This window comes from Stylophora pistillata, chromosome 2 (assembly GCF_964205215.1).
Source record: "Stylophora pistillata chromosome 2, jaStyPist1.2, whole genome shotgun sequence".
Classification (NCBI taxonomy): domain Eukaryota; kingdom Metazoa; phylum Cnidaria; class Anthozoa; order Scleractinia; family Pocilloporidae; genus Stylophora; species Stylophora pistillata.
In genome coordinates this window covers 19,414,701-19,433,621 of record NC_142520.1, presented here as the reverse complement: position 1 = coordinate 19,433,621, position 18,921 = coordinate 19,414,701, and the positions used below count along the sequence as shown (strand labels likewise).

Sequence of the window (18,921 nt, the reverse complement as noted above, 5' to 3'; positions counted from 1 at the left end):
CCATTTCAAATTAGCAACCCCCCTCCCTTCCCCATCCCCTCCTCCTTTTGATGATAACAACCATGGGTATGGCTCTTTGATTTGAATTCCCTCCTTGTTTGAGATGAGAACGATCATGGGTACGATCCATTGACTTTATTTCAGACATCGACGAGTGTGTCAGAAATACCCACTACTGCAGCAAGAACACCAACTGTACAAATACAGAGGGATCTTACAACTGCTCTTGCAATCCTGGATTCAGCGGAGATATGGACAATTGCACAGGTAATGACCATTGTTCAGAGCAAGATGCCTAATCCTAACTAACCTATGGTAGGAATTCGCGTTATAAAATCTTAATTTTAAGGTACTTCGACTATCAGATTTCAACTATTAAGCCTTTCTTCCTGCAGATCTGGATTAACATGCGGCAGTGTGAGTTTTCCCTTGCAAATTAGCAATACCCCTCCTCACCCACCTCCTTCTTTTGAAGATAACAATCATGATTATGGTCCGTTTATTTCATTTTCAGACATCGACGAGTGTGTTAAAAAAACCCACAACTGCAGCAAGAACGCCGACTGTATAAACACCGAGGGATCCTACAACTGCTCTTGTAATCCTGGATACGGAGGGGATGGACATAAATGCCGAGGTATAATCCAGCAGAGCATTCCATAACATGATTTAAGATAAGTACATTTTATGTCTTCCTCGTTGGGGTCAGAATAAGTTTGATCCTCCCTCCATTGGTAAGGTAAAGTCTGTTTACCAGCCAAATGGCCCATTAGACCTGCACTTGGCTCCAATTTCCGTAGCATGAAGCGACCATGAGTACTACTACCTCCCCATGGATAGGATGCAGGGCTACCCCCCAGCCTTGAGTTCGACTGTACCCATTTAAACACCTGGGTGAAGAAAGGCACCATGAGAGTCAGATTCGAGTGCACCAACCATGAGTCCACCACACCTCTCACACTAGAAGTGAGATTAAAGTTCATTTTCCTTACATCACCTTGTGGTTTTTTTCTTTTTTTTTTTTCTTTTTTTTTATCGGAAGCCCCAATACTGATGCCCTCCTCTTTGTAATTCTTTAGTACTGTAATTGAAAAGGACTGCTGATTTAATTTCAGACATTGACGAGTGTTCTCAAAACAGCCACAACTGCAGCAATATAAGTGCCACTTGTAATAATACCAAAGGGTCGTTCAAGTGTATTTGTAAACCGGGATTCAGTGGTGACGGATACAGCTGCACAGGTACTGAATAGTATTCAGAACATGATGCTGTGTCGTATCAGAGCAAACCTTTAAAAAGAACCTTTACAACTGGCCGAACTGAGGCACCATAGATGGTAACCTGATATGATTCAGAAGATGATGCTCCGGTAGATAATTCCTTAGTGGACGACTGAATGCTTTTGATCAACGCAGAAAACCATAAAAACTCTGAAACTCCATGCACAGCTTTAAAAGGGTTTAAAAGGCTTTATTCAGTCTTCGTGTACTTTTGGGATAAAATTAATCGGAGCGAGGACTCACCTATCTCACTCGTCTGTTTATGGAACTAAGACGAGCCTTAGCTGCAACTAGTTAATTCTTAAAAGGAGCAACTTTCCTATGGCTTTTGTAGCGATATCCCACACTTCCACATCGTTATATTTTATTACGGTATTGGATACCAACTGTTGACTTTATTTTAGACATTGACGAGTGTGCCGAAAATATCCACAATTGTAGCAAGAGCAACGCCACTTGTACTAATAGCAGGGGATCGTTTAATTGCTCTTGCAATACTGGTTTGAGAGGGGATGGATACAACTGCTCAGGTATTTCATACTATTCAAAACGCGATATTTTGCGTGTACAACGTACAGATCTACATCTGAGAATTACAATGTACATTTTGGACTTAAAAAGCCTTACTCGCGATGTCTATCATCCGAAGTCGCGTTCAAAATCATAATCAATGTTCACTTTTACCATCAAAGTTTGCAAAATTTTTTAAGCATAAAACGCTTTAAAGTCTCCTTTCCTCCTTGCGCCCCACCCCTCCTACCAGCGCTGCAGCCGAGTTATCATTAATACAGTTATGGGTATTATTATTATTACAGTTATTATGGTATATTATTATTATCATAATTATGGTCTGTTGATTCTATTTAAGACATCGACGAATGTGCCGAAAATATCCACAATTGTAGCAAGAGCAACGCCACCTGTACCAACAGCAAGGGATCATTCAACTGTTCTTGCAATCCTGGTTTCAAAGGGGATGGATACAACTGCACAGGTATGTCATATTCTTCAGAGTGCGAGTACGTGAATCTATCAACCTCCCTACATAAAAGCTATAACCTTGAGGGAGATGTGATATTGTGCTATCTATGAAATGAAGGCAAGCTCTATTTTGTATGTTTTTTTTTTTTTTTTTGCTTTTTGTTTTTCTAACTATTTTTCACTATTTCTGTATTGTTATTTTTCTTAGTATTATATATTACTATTATCATCATTATTATTATCATTATAATTATCATTGTCATTTGCTAGATTTTTAGAACGTAATTAAACTTACCAACCTCCCTACATAAGAACCAAATCATTTGACGGAGATGTGATATTGTGGTTTCAAGGAAAAGAGGGCGAGCCTAATTTTTTTTCGGTTTTTTGTTTTTGTTTTTGTTTTTAACTCTTTCTCTATTTTTATTACTATTCAAGCAATTATTATTTTTGCTTTAGCTATATATGCAATTTTAAAATTAATGCACATTTTAGGATTATTGTGAGGCTGTATTTGAATTAAAGCCGAGTTTTTTTCTTTATTATCATTATTATAATTACTATTATTATTGTTATTGTAAATAGTATTGTTATTGGTTTGTCATTTCTTTTGACAGTCAGCTGATTTCATTTCAGACATCAACGAATGTGTTCAAAACCACAATTGTAGCGAGAACGCCAACTGCACAAACACCGAGGGATCTTACAATTGCTCCTGCAATCCTGGATTCAGCGGGGATGGACATGGATGCGAAGGTAAAACCCTGCAGAATACGATCTTATCAAACGATACAATCCATTGGTATTCCTACTCCCTAGGAATACCCCGGACTAGTATATTACTTTTCGATTGCAAACTAATATACTGAGTTCCTGAGATGCCGTGACTTAGGAAAAGTACAATTTATGGCTTTCTCAGAGAGAGTTTGAGCCAGCCTCCATTTGGAGTGACGTTAGGTCTCTTATCTTAACAGCGACTTGTGGTTTTCAGATTGGAAGCCCGGTTTCAGCCCCTTTTCATTATTATTCTTTATCAGCATGATCGATACGGACTGCTGATTTCATTTTAGACATTGACGAGTGTTCTCGAAACAGCCACAACGCCAGCGATATAACTGCCACTTGTAACAATACAAAGGGGTCATTTAAGTGCATTTGTAAAAAAAGGATTCAGTGGTGAGAGACACAACTGCACAGGTACCAAATATTATTCAGAACATAATGCTTTGTCATATCAGCGCGAAAAACCTATAGAGCTGGTCCTGACAAGGCGACCGTAAATAGGAATCTGATATTATTTGGAATATTATGCTCTTTTATCGCATCGCTTCCAGCGCCCGTGGGCAAGATGAAGAGAATTCTGTGTTCTGATTGACCTCCCGAGCGGACAAAATGGGCCCATCTTACTCGCTCGGGACTGCCTGCATCGATCACGCGTAAAAAGAAACTTGAATTACAACTAAATTCTTAATTCTTGGACAATGTCGGCAATGGAAACACAAAAAGCGGCAGAAGACTGTTAAAACAAAGAAAATGGAAATGACTTTCGTGGCTTTGTTGCGCTACAAACACAGTTGGCTGTCTTTCCTGCTTGTTATTATTATCGGTAATGTAACTGTTATTATTATTATTATTATAATTATGTAGTTTAGGTTAGTGATATTTTTCCTCAAAAGGAGAATTGTAACTTGCGAGGTTTTTTTATTTTTTATACACTTTCCTGTTAGATTCAATAAAGGTAATTATTATTATCATTATTATGCCGCAAACACGTTTGGTTTAAAGCATCGTTGGATGTACTTCCTAAGAACTCTCCATGATGTCCAAGATCTTCTAGAGCCACTTGAAGAGGCTATTTCCCAGGTCCTTATACCAGCAATCGTAGGGCGCAAGTGTAGCAAACTTGATAGGGACGTTCTAGCACTACCCGTGCGCCTAGGCGACCTGAGCTTGAGCAACCCATGTCACGAGGCGGCAAGTGAACATGCCTCATCTATTCAGGTGACATCTTCTCTTCTCGAACATATCATGGCTCAAACTCATCAACTACCTGACGAGTCCCTCATCGCGTCAGGGCGTCAGGCTGTCGAACATGGAAAAGCTGAAGAACTTTCAGAGAATGCAGATAATCTAAAACAATTTGTTTCACGGAAGACCAAGCGAGCTCTAGAACTAGCGCAAAAAAAAGGCTCCTCTGTATGGCTCACAGCTCTTCCCCTTCAAGAACATGGTTTCAGCCTCAGCTAGAGAGAGTTTCGTGATGCTGTTAAATTACGCTATGATTGGCCATTCGATGACATTCCATCAGTGTGCGTGTGGGGAAAACTTCACAGTAGACCACGCAATGATTTGCAAACGAGGGGGCTTTGTTATCCAACGGCATAATGAGTTGAGAGACCTCGAGGCCGACCTTTTGAGTATAGTGTGTACCGATGTCGAGGTCGAGCCAGTTCTCCAAGACGTCACTGAAGAACAACTCAGCAGAGGGTCTAATAGAGGACAAGACGCAAGATTGGACGTTCGGGCGCGTGGCTTCTGGGATCCCCAGAGCTCGGCATTCTTCGATGTGAGGGTTTGCCTCCCTGATGCCGAGTCTTACAAGGACGGGGAACCGCAGCAGACTTATCGCATCCATAAAAACGACAAGAAGCGGCGGTACTCAAGGAGAGTGTTGGATGTTGAGCAAGGCTCGTTTACGCCGCTTGTATTTACAACTACGTGAGGGATGGGGATGGAATGCATAAGATACCACAGCCGATTGGCCGAGCTGATAGCCGCCAAGAAAGGGGAACGATACTCGCAAACAATTTCCTTTATCCGAGCAAAGACATCCTTTGCCCTCCTTCGGTCGGCCTTAGTTTGCCTTCGAGGATCGCGGTTGAAGCTACACGCTGCTTATGACTATAATAATTGTGACGTTGAAATCGCAGCTGCCGAGGGAGCCATTGACACTGTTGAATGATTTTTGGCAGCCTTGTATATAGGCTTCTAGATTTGCCATTCACCTTTCTCTTTTCTGTATAGTTTTATATATGCTTTTACTTATCGGATTATTAGACTTTGAATCTGTTCAGATTTGACTCCGTTATCTATAGCTTTCCAAACAATTTGACAAAAAAAAAAAAAAGTAGATGTGAGCCGAGAGTGAGTTATTTTGGATCGTTTTTTACGCTGTTAACATTTTGTATTGTAGAGGATTTTATGGAAATTATTGCTAAACAAAGATTATTATTATTATTATAGCTATCATTATTATTATCATTATCATTATCATTGTTATCATTGTTATTATTTTATTATCAACATCGTCATTATCATCATGTTTAACTATGATAATAATTTGTAATTATTTTACCAGTAAAACCTTATTTTGCTTTAGCTATGCAAGTTTAAAACGACTGCAAATCTTGGGACTACTGTGAGGTAGTATTTGAGGTTTAACAGAAGTTTTTTTCATTATTATTACTATTATTGTTATTATTATCGTTATTATAACTAACTTAACATCTAATCAGCTATACAATAACGTTTGAGTAGTTGTCTTAACTTAGTCTGAGCGATGTTTTGAAAACCGACCAACATAGGGGAGTTTATAATAGTGCGAAGAAGGTTTACCGAGGTTAGAAGCGCTCTGCCCAGTAGAAGGATATATGTTTCTTAGCTAGATACCTGTAAATGATCTAGTCTATGACCCAAGATGGAAAACTATTTTTATGTAGCAAGAAACTAGGAATAGAATAGGAATAGAATTTTAACGAATGCATAATAATAATAATAATAAAGTTTTAGTATTGCATTAAAACAGTATTATCATTATTATTAGTATTTTCTTCAGTATTATGAGGAGTAAGTTTTACAACTTGTACATGTTGCCTGAATATCAAAACACTTTCGCTGCTTTTTCATTTCTTTTAACAGTCTGCTGATCTCATTTCAGACATTAATGAATGTGTTCAAAACCACGGTTGTAGCGAGAATGCCAACTGTACAAATACCGAGGGATCTTACAGCTGCTCTTGTAATCCTGGATTCAGCGGGGATGGACATAAATGTGAAGGTAAAATGTTGCAGACCACAATCTTATTAAACAGATACAATCCATCGGTATTCCTTTCTCCTTAAGAACGCCTCTGAACAGGACAGAGCTGAATAACGTATACACATGCGCTGGGTTTTTCCGCAGAAACACGGATTTTGAGTCGTTCGCATGGTTAGTTTCCTATTCTGTTGCCTCGAGGTGTCGTTTTCCTCGCCACTTTTCGTTTACAAAACAACCTCCAAAAACTTGGTACACCCCCTAAAAGTTTTCAAAAATTAATTTTCTCCTTAAAAACTCTGGAAAGAGGAAAGTGCCTTCCACGAAAACAAGGTTCCTCGGTTTTAAAAGTCAGCCCTTATTATTTTCCGCTGATTTCGCTAAATTTTAGACCTAGGACACCTGAGCCCGCGTTGTTGACCGCATACCCTCTGACGTAGCATATCATTATTCAGTTCTGTCCCTGAACAGTATAACGCTTGTCGGTTGCAAACTCATGTACTGAGCTCCTGACATGGCATGGCTTAAGAAAAATACATCCTATGGCTTTGTCTTAGTGGTCAGAATGAGTTTGAGCCGGCCACCATTCGGAGTAAGGTTAGAAACTCCTTTCTTTTTTAAGGAGGCTCGAAATCGTTTTCCACAATTATCAGCAAGCGCCAATCAGTAAAAGATATCAGGACTGTCAAACTTATCATCAGGATAATAACTCGACATATGCATAACACTATGTTAGGGCAATCTGTTTAGGGGGTTCGTCAGGCATTATCTGTTTCCATGGCAACAGTACAGTAGGGCTAAAAGACCCTCTAAAACTCAGTTTTTGAAAGTTATCACAAAAGCTAAGTCGGTGACCTAGTTTTTTTTTTCAAATTTCTTAAACATGATCACATTCTCTACCTGGATACGTGATATAAAGAAAAAAATACCTAGTGGAACTTGAATTATTTGGGAAAATGCTGTTTTAAAATGTAAAAAAATTTCCACGCGATAAATTTTTTTAAAATTTTCTTCAGGAATGCGTAATGACGAAAATAATTTGTGTACAAAAAATCAGGGTAGGTCACCGAACTATTTTTCGAGATATTAGTTCATCAACTTAGCAAGGTTTATTTCCGGTTTTTGCAATTTTAGCTCACACTTTTATATCCGGTCACGCGTTTTAAACGATACCGCTGACTCACGGGTTCATTTTCGCAAGGACGAGTTCGTGTCCGCGCGATTAATCGATGGATGCCCTCAGCGCGGAAAAAATTGTTCATCCTGAAGATGGATTCACATTGTTTTGTGATTTTACACATTCCTGAAAAATAAGTCATCATTTGAGACTCAGACTGCGTACCGTTACGACAGTTGGAAATGAACTCCGGAGAGAATTCTCTAGCGGAATTCGATATATGATGACAAGTTGATTTTGCAGATGGCGCAAATGCCAGCACTCCATTGAGACCGTTAATGTTGAGTTTCTCGTACACAGATTGTAGTGTAACATGAGACAAAACAGCATCTGCCTGCTTCTGGGCCCAGTTGTTCGAAGACCGATTAGCGCTAACCCAGGGTTAAATTTTAATCCAGGTTTCTATATTTCTCTGCTCAAAAGCCGTTTTAAGATTATATTCACAGTTCTTCTTAGAGCATGCAATCACCAAATTGTAAACAAATGGAATTAAAGTGAATTTAATTTTAAAGCTTTCAGATCTGCAATTAAATTTCACGGTAACCCTGGATTATCTTAACCCACCTTTGAACAACCCGGCCCTGGACTATGTTTGTCGAAAGATGAAGCTTTCCATTGAACGTCTAAATGGTATCTTGTCGTTTTTCCGAGAAGATGGCTTGATCGAAGGCCTCATTCGGCGATGCACATCCATTTACCATGATTGACCGATATAATTATTGTACATGTGCAATTTGAAGTGGAGGAGGGAAAATAATTTGTAGTGGAAAGAATTTGCTTTAACGTCTTCCAGATTGTCATGAGCGTCAAACTCAGTGGAAATTAGGGTTTCATGTACGTCAGTAATTTGTTGGTCGTCACAGATTTCGCGAATTTCTATAATTTTCGAGGGACTAGAGGTATGAATAAGCCTTGGCTTAATTTTTCTCTTTCTTCACTTTGCCACTGCCATAACTGTGAACTTTCATTTTTCCATTTTAAATGGAAAACAAAACAAATTTTGCAATTCTTTCTTAACAAAAGCGAGTTTGTCTTTTGGTAGTTGTAATTTACAGTTTATCGAGGGAAATATCAACAATCTTTCTCACAAGTTTAAGATGAATATTTTCTTTTAATTTTACCGTCTGTTGTTGAATTATAATTAAAGTCTCTTCAACATTTTTACGATCTCTTGTTTACTGAAAATTATGTTTATTTTTATGGCAACATTAACACTTCTCCATTTCCATTCACAAAACTGTTAATGTTTACAATCCTGGATCCAACAGTGATTTCATTTTCCTTTTCATCTTCCAGTGAGTTATTTAGAAAAGTTCTCGGTCAATTCATTTTATTAGGAATAATATTCCACGCGAAACAAATCGTAGCACCCAGAGGTATCCACTTAAATCCTCCTTTAGCTTGTTAAATGAAATATTTTTGACCACTTTCGGCAAGAATCCTGCCATCCGAACATTTTCCTACTTGCCTCCAAGAAGTAAACTTTCCATTTTTCTTAATTATTCAAGTCATATCCCTAACAATTCCCCATCGTTATTTCTTTAATGATCTCTATTTCAGACTCGTCCGCAAGAATCATAATTAAGATCTACTTTCACCTTTAAACCTGGTTAAGCTGAGGTTAAAAAGAAAAAAAATAAATAAAAATTTATTTGGGCATGTTACGCCCAAACTTCTTCCCCTCTCCTCCCCACCCCTCCCGATCCTCTCAGTAATCAGCACTACATAAGCAATAGTAACCAGCTCGTAGTTGGCTTGTTAACCAAGTTGGTAGAGCATTGCACCGGTATTGCAGAAGTCATGGGCTCGAATCCTGTACATGCCTGAATTTTTTTCAGGACTTATTTTCACTTCTTCTCAAATAGTGTTCATTACTGCGAGGATTGCTCTCATACTCACTTCTTTAACCGCAGCTCACTTATATGATTTTTTGTCTATCTATAAACGTTGAATGATCACTTCACGGGTTTATTACGTTGTAAGAGAATGATTAGCTCCCAGTTGGCTTGTTAGCTCAGTTGGTAGAGGTAATGCAAACTATTTAAAGCACGCTAATTTGCCATGTAACTGAGTGCGTAAACCTTCTAACCTCCCCGAAGGCTGATAAACTTGCTAGTGATCTGATATTGTAGCATCTAAGAACACAAGACGAGCCTAAGGGTTTTCTTTAAATATTAATTTAGTATAATTTCAGAGCTGAAAAAAGAGTTTCCAGCAATCTGATTGGTCGAACGGTTCCTTATGTGACGCTATATAAGCCGCTCCGCGCAGTTTATATAAAATGTTAAACTAAAATGTAAATAAATGTTACTAAATAGTTATTATTTGAGAAATTTCTCTGTTGTTCAGCTCTGAAATTATACTAAAACAAGGCGAGGCGAATATCGTCGAATAATCTCCGAGACGAAGTCGAGGGGATTGTTCGACAATATTCACCGAACCTGAGGCGAATAATTGTTTTAGTATAATTTCAGAGCTGAACAACAGAGAAATTTCTAAAATCATAACATTTTAGTAACATTTATTAACATTTAAGTCTAACATTTTTATAAACCGCGCGGAGCGGTTTATATAGCGTCATGTGAGGAACCGCTCGACCAAAAAGATTGCTGGAAACTCTTTGTTCAGCTCTGAAATTATACTAAAAATATATATATATATATATATGTTTTTTTTATCGTTGTTTTTTATCATTATCATTATAATTCTGTATATGATTTCTTTTACTGTCAGTCCTTGCACAATGTTTGTCACACGCTGCATTTATTTTTAAACTCATCCCCTGCCTTCGATCGTATTTATTTTAATGGTCGGTTGATTCCATTCCAGACATCGATGAATGTGTTCAAGGAACCCACGACTGCAGCGAGGGCAAAGCCACTTGTCTAAATACCGAGGGATCGTTCAACTGCTCTTGTAAACCTGGATTCACTGGAGATGGACACAGCTGCAAAGGTAGAATCTTCACAGCCTATGCAATTCAACAAGTTAGTTTCCCTATTTCTGGTATCTAACCGCTGAGGGAAACCAAGCACCAGCAGAATTTTTGCTGATTGAATGACTGAATCCTGTCAATCAGCTTTCAAAACCATAGTTTTTACTTTGAAAATCATTCACTGCTTTAATTATTTTCTTAATTTAGTCCTTGTTTACTATTTCAATAAAACTGTCTGATTGAATGAGCTTGATCCGCACTCACTTAACTTAACTGCTGGGCTAGGAAACTCTTGAAAATAGCTCTGTTTCTCATAGCGTTTTGATTTTCACGAATATAAATACGCTTCTGCTCTTATTGTAGACATTGACGAATGCCCTGAAAATAACCACAACTGTACCCATAGAAATTCCATTTACGAGAATAACAAGGGATCTTTCAAGTGCGTTTGTAAACCTACATTTCGCGGGGCTGGAAACAACTGCCAAGATAGAATCTCGTAGAGCACGAGATCATATAATAACTAATCCTCTAAACTTAAGACATCTTATAAAAAGATAAATGAACGGATAACTCTTTCAATTCTTCTTTCCGGGTCACATAACAAAAAGACCACTTACAAGTTAATCTCCATCCAGCAAATTCATTGAAATTCTCATGCTAAACTCCTAATCAAATTCTCAAGCAAATCAAACACTGACGCTTCTTTAAACATCTCCAGTGCAAATTACTTACCGACTTCAATGTTTTCCAAAACATTTCAGAAGTTTGCATCCCTTAGTGATCTTGCTAAACAGAAATCCTGTATTGCAAATGAAGAAGTTGAGAGTTTTCAAAACAATCAACTATCTGTTAAAAGCACCCCTGTCTCTACTTTTAGACTATAAGTTAGAATATGAGAGGGCCCCTCCAACAACAGTACTCTTTTTAATAACACTAACTAATTTCAAAATACTGTTTGTGTTTAGACCATATTGACATTTTTATTGACTTGTCAAGATAACACTTAACGTTGGGTATACAAAATTAAAATTGAACTATAATTTTTAGTATAATATCTTGGCATCACTCTATACCTTGGACAATAATCCACGCCAGATTCAAAGTCTTCAAAAGTGGATGAAAAAACACCACATGCGTGTACCCATACGATAAATAATCATACGAACCGTCCGGCGACGCTTACGCAATCCCATATAAGACCATGATGAAAAAAAGTCTCTTTTTCAGGAAACGGGAAGTTTCTTGCTGTGATTTAAAAAATAATGGAAAAGGAATAATTGCAGAATTTTTTTTTTGTGTGTGTGGTCGTGTAACGGCCTATACCTGTCCATCGTGCCCCATTTAGGTTGAGATTCTCGAAACCAAGTGATCATATGATAAATGCCTATTGATTGCAAAGTAAATGGGAGCGAAGTATTATTCCGTCCGGCCCTCCCATTCAGACAGTAAGTACATATTAGATGCATTCTCGTAATAATTCAGACATCGACGTTGGCGCGAAAGAATTGTGTGGGTCCCATCTGGAGAAGGCATTTTTTGTTTTATTTTTGACACATAAATAAAAGGAGAGACAAATTAATACCTTTCTCTTTCTCCCTTCTAAAGTAAGTCTTAAACAAAATTGAAAACAATTTCCCGCTCATGACCAAAGAACCTTTTTTTTTGTTTACTGTTGCATGAGAACATCTTTTAAAGAGGATAACGATAAAACGTTTTACTTAACCTCTCTGTTTCAGTCGAAAACAGTGAAGAAAATCCAGAAAGACAAATTTTTAGAGAGCTTTATTTTTCCTCTCGAAGATTAATTTAAGGACATTTTTCTCCAGTTTATAAGGACTGTGCTGAGGCGTACAAAGAAGGACAACATATCAATGGAATTTATACAATTGACCCTGACGGTGGAGGTTCCTTTGATGTTTTCTGTAACCAAGCTAGAGGTCAAGGGGGATGGACAGTATTCCAAAGGAAACAAAGCGACTCCATCGACTTCAACAGAAACTGGATTGACTACAAGAATGGTTTTGGAAATCTATCTGAAAATTTTTGGCTCGGGTTGGACAAAGTGCATCGCCTGACAAAAAGTGACAAATACAAACTTGTTGTTTATTGGAAAACGCAAAACTCAACTCGTTTTCATTTTGACCGGTTCCAAGTGGAAAGTGAGGAGGCTTGCTATAAACTGATAGTGGAGGCGTCAGGTAATGATAAGGCCTCTATGATAATACACATCTTGCCGACCCATTTTTCTGTAGTTTGTACCTTGTTCACGGACGATCCGCTTCGAGTGAGCTTTTACGAACGTCAAGGACGAGACAACCCTTTTTTTCATAGCAAACTTTTAATTCTGAGTTAGGCCAGCAACTGACATGACCTCCAGCTTACTCAAGTTGGTAATTGGAAAACCTTTAAAAGGCGCTTACTTAAGTATTGAACTGGTGTGAGGTTCTGTTGTTCTTTAAATTGACAGTATTTAAATAAGAATTAAAAAAAAAAAACCGAAAACTTCTCTTGGAAGCTAAATGATTTACATCGAAATATTCATATACCAAAGATGAAAGAGCAGATTCCCTAGACTGTATGCCACTAAAAAAATAGGAAACTTAGGTGAGAATTCACAGCTTTGATATTGAAAATATACCCATGGTAATCACAACAGAGCAGCTTATAAAATAAAATGAAAAATACAATTAAAAGTTTCTGCTTATCTAAGCAAGGTTGGTGTTAAGTTTGATTGTAGGGAAGGAAATTGAAGTTACGAGTATAAACTCAGCTGCCAACTACCATGAGAACCAATTTGCCATTATATTTACCTAAAATTTTACTAGAATTGAATTAGGAAAGTATCGATAGGCAGCTGCACTATGAAGACAAAGTAACAATGCAAGATCTATTTCCAAAAACTACTGTGGCTTGTCTATATTTTTTTTAAAAACATCACAATGAAAGAAACTCGCATAAATTTAGAACGCTAAAATGGCAAAAACAACAAATAAATATGCCTGAACTTCCACACGGAAAAATCACTACATTCTCACGTACCAACGTCCAATCAGTGATTTTGATGACGAGATATTCTGCATGCATCGCCTGCTAATGTTACTTATTTCCTAAGCTCAAACTTTGCAAATTCATTGAGCTAGTATATATCTCTCTATTTTTATTTGTCTAGGAAGTGATTGGGAGCCATTGAAATATTCCAATGGGCAAAGCTTTGCCACAAGAGATCAAGTCAGCAATTGCCATACAGGGCATATGTGTGGGAAGAAATGTGGGATAGGATGGTGGTACAATAGTACTCTATGCCACTGCCCTCTAGGAAATCCAATTTCAGCTGCAAAAAGTGGAATGATGATCAGACCAACCAACTTCTCCCCCACCCCAAAAACTACACCCCGCCCGAGTGGGTAGAATTAGGGGCTTCCTCTGATATCCTTTCCGATGCATTGAGTAGAAGGCCATATCAGTTAGAGCAATCGGGTTTTCTGCCGCTGTCATCCTGTTCCTTTAAATTCGGCTGTCGGCGTTCTTTCATCAAACACACGCCTTGAGTAGTCTGTTTTCTAGTTGTCATGTGAAAAAAAACTTGAGCGTTTTTATAAGCTACAACTTGATAGGATTTCACTGAAAAGAAAGATATTCTTTTTGGTGTCTCCCTGGTCAGAAATGTCTTAATTGGATGCCGATCTTGGTGGAGGAACTTAGATCGCTCTCTCTGTCGGCTTTAACATAGCACACAGAGTTTTATAAAGTTGGTGGCTTTTCGAAGAAACTGTGGTGCTGCGTCGGTTGGGGCTATTATAAGATAATCTGGTTTTATCAACTGAGTTAATAGTGTGAATCACCCACCGTAAAAAAGTTTCTTAAGTCAACGTTTCGGGCGTTAGCCCTTCGTTAGAAAATTTTCAGTTCTTAGCGCTGACGATTAACGAACGTTCGAAACGACAGCTCTATCATTTTTTTGTGTTTCTGACAGTTCACAATATCTAGTCTATTTATAAAACTAATTTATCAGATATAGAGATGTGTTGTTGTTGTTGTTGTTGTTGTTTTTTTTTAATTTGGTTTGGTATCTTGCTTCTCTGTTGTTGTTGTTACGGTTGCTGGTTTTTGCTTGTTTATTTGCATGATGTTTTTTTTCTCGGTTACTAGTCTAAAGACCTGGCCATATGGTCATACTCATTTAGGGACTGACTGAAATTAGGTCCATGCGTCATGGCCGAGAACCAAACATTTTTCACGTCTGGCTCTCCCACCCAGTCAATAAGAACAAATTAGTATAGAAACACCGATGAAATACCGGGTAAGCTTTCAGATAAAAATGAAAATGATACTTTTGTGTCAAGCAATGAGTCGCGCCTTTTGCACAATTTCTGAATGGCAGACGATTTAACTGGATTCAATTATTCACCATGTAGTGGAAGAGAATCCTATGTCCAGATTCACAGATATGCCGGACGATAGCACTGACATTCTTACGAAGAAAAACTCTATTTATGACTTCAACTTTGTTAATATATAATTTTTTGCAAGGTACAAAAAGGAGAGAAGCAATGAAAGAAAATCCCAGCAGAGAGCTGATTGGTATTTCATTGACGTTCATAAAGTAAATAGACTATTACGTGATGGCCGTGTAAATTTGAAAAATGCCGTGTGTTGGCCATTGACACAGATTTGACTGAGTCATTATTAATTTTTATTACACGACTCGGGCAGTCAGAGGGCCAATAACTAAAATCAACCAATCAAAATGTTCTATTGCCGGTCCAATATTCTCTAAGTATTGGACCGTGCACTGTCCCGAATGGTCCCGAATGATACCGCACTTGTGTCCCTTTGAACTTCAGTCGTATAATAAATCTCTTATTAACCAAGCTTGCTCGGGACCGTGCTGGAAGAATATCGGCCCTCGGTCTTTTTTGTACGGACCGAGCTGCGCTCGGTCCGTACTGTCAAGACCTCGGGCCGATATTCTCCCAGTACGGCCCTCGCGCTCGGTTAATAAGATATATATAATATATCACTGTTTTAAGCGTAATTGAAGTTTTCTTGTCGTCAATTCGATTCATCAGTAACTTCACGGATAAAGGTGGATCAAAATCTGTTTCTTCCTCTTAGAACAGTAATTTCTGAATGGATCAATATTTTCACACTTTAAGGTATCAGAATGATGGTGGCTTCGAAACTCTAGTAATTTCATACTTAATCTTGCATAAAATGAAATACTTATAGGAGAATTACTAAGTAATAAGCTTCTCTTTTTAACAAATGGTAAACACCACAGCGTACATTATTGAGTTATGGATGCACGCGTGAGGTTGCTAAGCACGAAAGAAGCGTAAGAGTCGCACGAGGCGATACTGCCGAGAGCGACTCTAGCTTTTTTAGTGCTTAGCAAACCTCCCATGTGCATCCATAACTCAATAGTGTACGCTATGGTGTTTACCATTTGTTTTATAACATAACATTGATACATTTTAGCTAAAGAGTTCCCTTTTATTTAACAAATCTTACGTGACCAGAAAAAACAAGCGCGCGCGGAAAAATAGTCTTTGCATTTGCTCACGTCAGCAGCGTACACCCATGGGCAAATGGGGGACACTAATTTGACCAATCAGAGCGCGCGCTTTACTTTGGTTATGTTATCATTTATTTTGACTGTGGGCACATGAAGTTGGGAAATTTAGTTTTTCACTAAGATGTTCAAGACACTGATTCTTTGCAGTCACCTTAAATATTAAAACAACGATAGCAACTTTTGCAGAAAAAATTTTGCTAGGTACTACATAGAGAAAGTTCAGAGAGTATGATACATTGAAGAATTAGTGTGTGAAAACGATGAAACTGTTTGAAGCCACCATTAAGTTAATATTGTTGGGCCGAGATAGTTTTACAAGGGCCGTTAGTTCCATTCGGATATTGATAAATTGTTATTCGTGCTAGGTAAAATACAAGAAAAGTGAAGAAAGTAGGATCCATTAAAGAATTGTCATCAGAAAATAGCGAGACTATTAGAAGGGTAGCCGTTGTCACGGCATAATGGCCGTTTTGCATTGAAACAATGCAATGTATTAATGTTCTAACAATGCAATGTATTAATGTTCTATTAATGTTCTTGATAGCATGCTATCTTTCAAGGATCACATTACTAAACAGCTTCAAAAGGTGTACGCTAAAAGTGGCGCACTTAGGAGAATCAGGCGTTTTGTCCCTGGCAATGTTATGTTAAGGCTCCATAAAACTTCCATTCTCCCTCATTTTGAATACGGATGCCCCCTCTTTCTTGGATTGGGAAAGTGCAAGCGAATCGGCTAGGAGATGCCAACTATTATATTTTTAGATAACTGCTAGGTTATCGCAAGTCTACACTTTATGTTAGACCAGAGAAGGAAACAACAATCCCTTATTCTGTTATATAAATGTTTGCATAACGACGGTCCCAAATATATCAGATATTTTTTTAGTTTTAGGGAAACTATGTACAATCTAAGAGGAACCGGCATTAATTTGTACGCTCCTAAATTTCATTTAAATTTTATAAAAAAATCTTTCACTTATATGTGTGCGCAGCTGTGGAATGGATTTCCTAAAAGTGTAAAACTGGTCAATAATATCAACTTTTTTAAGAAGCTATTGAGAACATTGAAACTTTAGCTGCTTCTCCATTTTATACTTGTATTTAAGTGACTCTCAATTTTATTGTACAAACTTAATTTTTAATCTTAATTTTAAATTATTTAAGCTATTGCTTCACCATTTTATACCTGTATATAAGTGACTTTGAGTTTTACTGTACAAACTTAAATTTTAATATTAATTGTTAGTTATTTCTATTTCTAATCAATTAGGTCTTGACAGTATGTATTAGGGTTTTTAGATTCTTAATCTTAGAGGCACGTACGTATTTTGAACGAGCCCTATGAGCTCCTTGACGCTACGTGGGTTAATAAAGTATTGATCGATTGATTGATTCTAAACTAGATTAAGCACAATTCATCCCGAAATAAACTTTTAATGTCAAATACAATTTCTTGAAGATTTATTCACTTCTCTACAATTAGATATTAAAGGGACCACGCAGCGAAATAGCTACTTACGAGAGGTCACCTTACTTATTACTCGAACCGGCGTATTGCTATCCAATGCTTAAAAACTTATTGCTTTATAGTTCGCCTTGCATGTCTAAAAACTTGTGCACGGAGTGGTCTGCAGTCTATGATAAATCCGTTGCACGTTGTACAACAAAACCTGCATAGGCCAGGAGGCTAGATTTGTCTTCTAAAGTTCGTAATAGCTTTCACTTTTGCTCTCCACAATTAGGCTGAACTGCATTCTTAGACCAAGGTCTTTCAGTCATAAAAGATGAGATTTAAATGAGGAGGGCGTGGTGGGTGGGGACGTTAAAAAAGTTCCTCGTAATAGGCTCATGGGGATATACCCTGGATGGGGTCACAAGTGAATTAACCAATAAATTGAGTTACATATTGATACCTTTAAAAAAAAATTCTAATTTAATATGACTTGAGAGGACTACCAAGAAAGTCACATTAACTAGTGGCCCTGTCTATCAGTTTGACATTGAGGTAAATGTAAATTACGGTATCGCCACTTTGGACTAGGCAGACAAGAATTTTGCAGGAAGACGCTAAGTGTAAAACAGGTATTTGAACCAATGTTATACATCATTTCAACCACCAATCATGTTCCCTGTCGCTTCTTATGAGCAAATAGGAACTTAAAGTTTGTGAGTACCTCGTTCCGTAAATGTTATCGTAAGAAAAAGTGGTACCGGCATCTTGTCGAAATTATAGTATAAAAGATAGCTATACATGAGCGAACTGCATGAAGGATATAGCTATCATTAATTCACCTTCAGTCTGGTTCAAAGCCTAAAAAAGGTTTTAAGTAACTTTTTATTAACGCAAATAGTAACTTATATATTTCGCAGCACTACGTTTACGTATCAATGATCGAAGTAGACTAAAATTAATTCGCTTAGACATGCATCCGTGTCAGGCATATACATAAGATGAAAGGGGAGGACTTTCCTCAAAGAAGTCTGTTCATTGAGGCTTTAATAAAGATTCAAAGTAATAAGTCAAGAGGTGAGTTTTAACGTGAGACGGACTACGCACAGGTTATGGAAACAGAGGGCAAGACCACTCAATTGCTAGTATTTGTTGACATTAGTGTAATAGAACGTGATAAGGCACTCAATATTTTGGTACAGTACATTCATATCAAGTTACTATACTGCACTGGGTTTGGTCCCTTTTAATTAAATGAATATAGTGAAGTATCATTTACAATCTTGCATCAGTAATAATCATTTCCTCCTTTGCTCAATTACTTTATTTACCTTTTTTTACTTCATTTATCTATGTATTTACAAGAAGTTTTTGATCTTTCATCGTAGGAGATGATGAATATTACAGAATAGCTTTTATGTGCGATGATGTCATTTGTTGAAAAATGACGGTCCAAGCCTACTTTGCATTAAAATGTTCAGGAA

The 18,921-nt window shown here is 37.6% G+C and overlaps 2 protein-coding genes and 1 pseudogene across 2 annotated transcripts in view; 2 read left to right on the top strand and 1 right to left on the bottom strand.

The window, feature by feature from the left end:
* Positions 1-3,984: 3,984 nt before the first annotated feature.
* On the top strand, positions 3,985-5,448 carry LOC148737613 (uncharacterized; annotated as a pseudogene).
* Positions 5,449-6,100: 652 nt separating this feature from the next.
* Positions 6,101-17,436, top strand: LOC148737612 (angiopoietin-related protein 1-like). Its single transcript, XM_088749322.1, has 6 exons — positions 6,101-6,107; positions 6,199-6,318; positions 10,304-10,429; positions 10,773-10,859; positions 12,239-12,610; positions 13,582-17,436. Exons 1-6 carry the CDS (start codon positions 6,101-6,103, stop codon positions 13,818-13,820), a joined length of 951 nt encoding a protein of 316 aa, XP_088605448.1. The 3' UTR covers positions 13,821-17,436.
* A 1,231-nt stretch (positions 17,437-18,667) lies between these two features.
* LOC148737609 (tetratricopeptide repeat protein 38-like) overlaps positions 18,668-18,921 on the bottom strand; it is a 10,253-nt gene continuing 9,999 nt past the window's right edge. The window contains exon 5 of the mRNA XM_088747418.1: positions 18,668-18,921. This exon is cut by the window's right edge and continues 1,483 nt beyond it. The gene's annotated coding sequence lies outside the window, so the exon portion shown is untranslated.

What these genes read in the sequence shown, in the direction of transcription:
- LOC148737612 (XM_088749322.1), top strand. An exon ending in GGGATCTTTCAAGTGCGTTT is followed by an intron (nt 10,860 to 12,238) that starts GTAAACCTACAT and finishes ATTTTTCTCCAG; the next exon opens with TTTATAAGGACTGTGCTGAG. An exon ending in ACTGATAGTGGAGGCGTCAG is followed by an intron (nt 12,611 to 13,581) that starts GTAATGATAAGG and finishes TTATTTGTCTAG; the next exon opens with GAAGTGATTGGGAGCCATTG.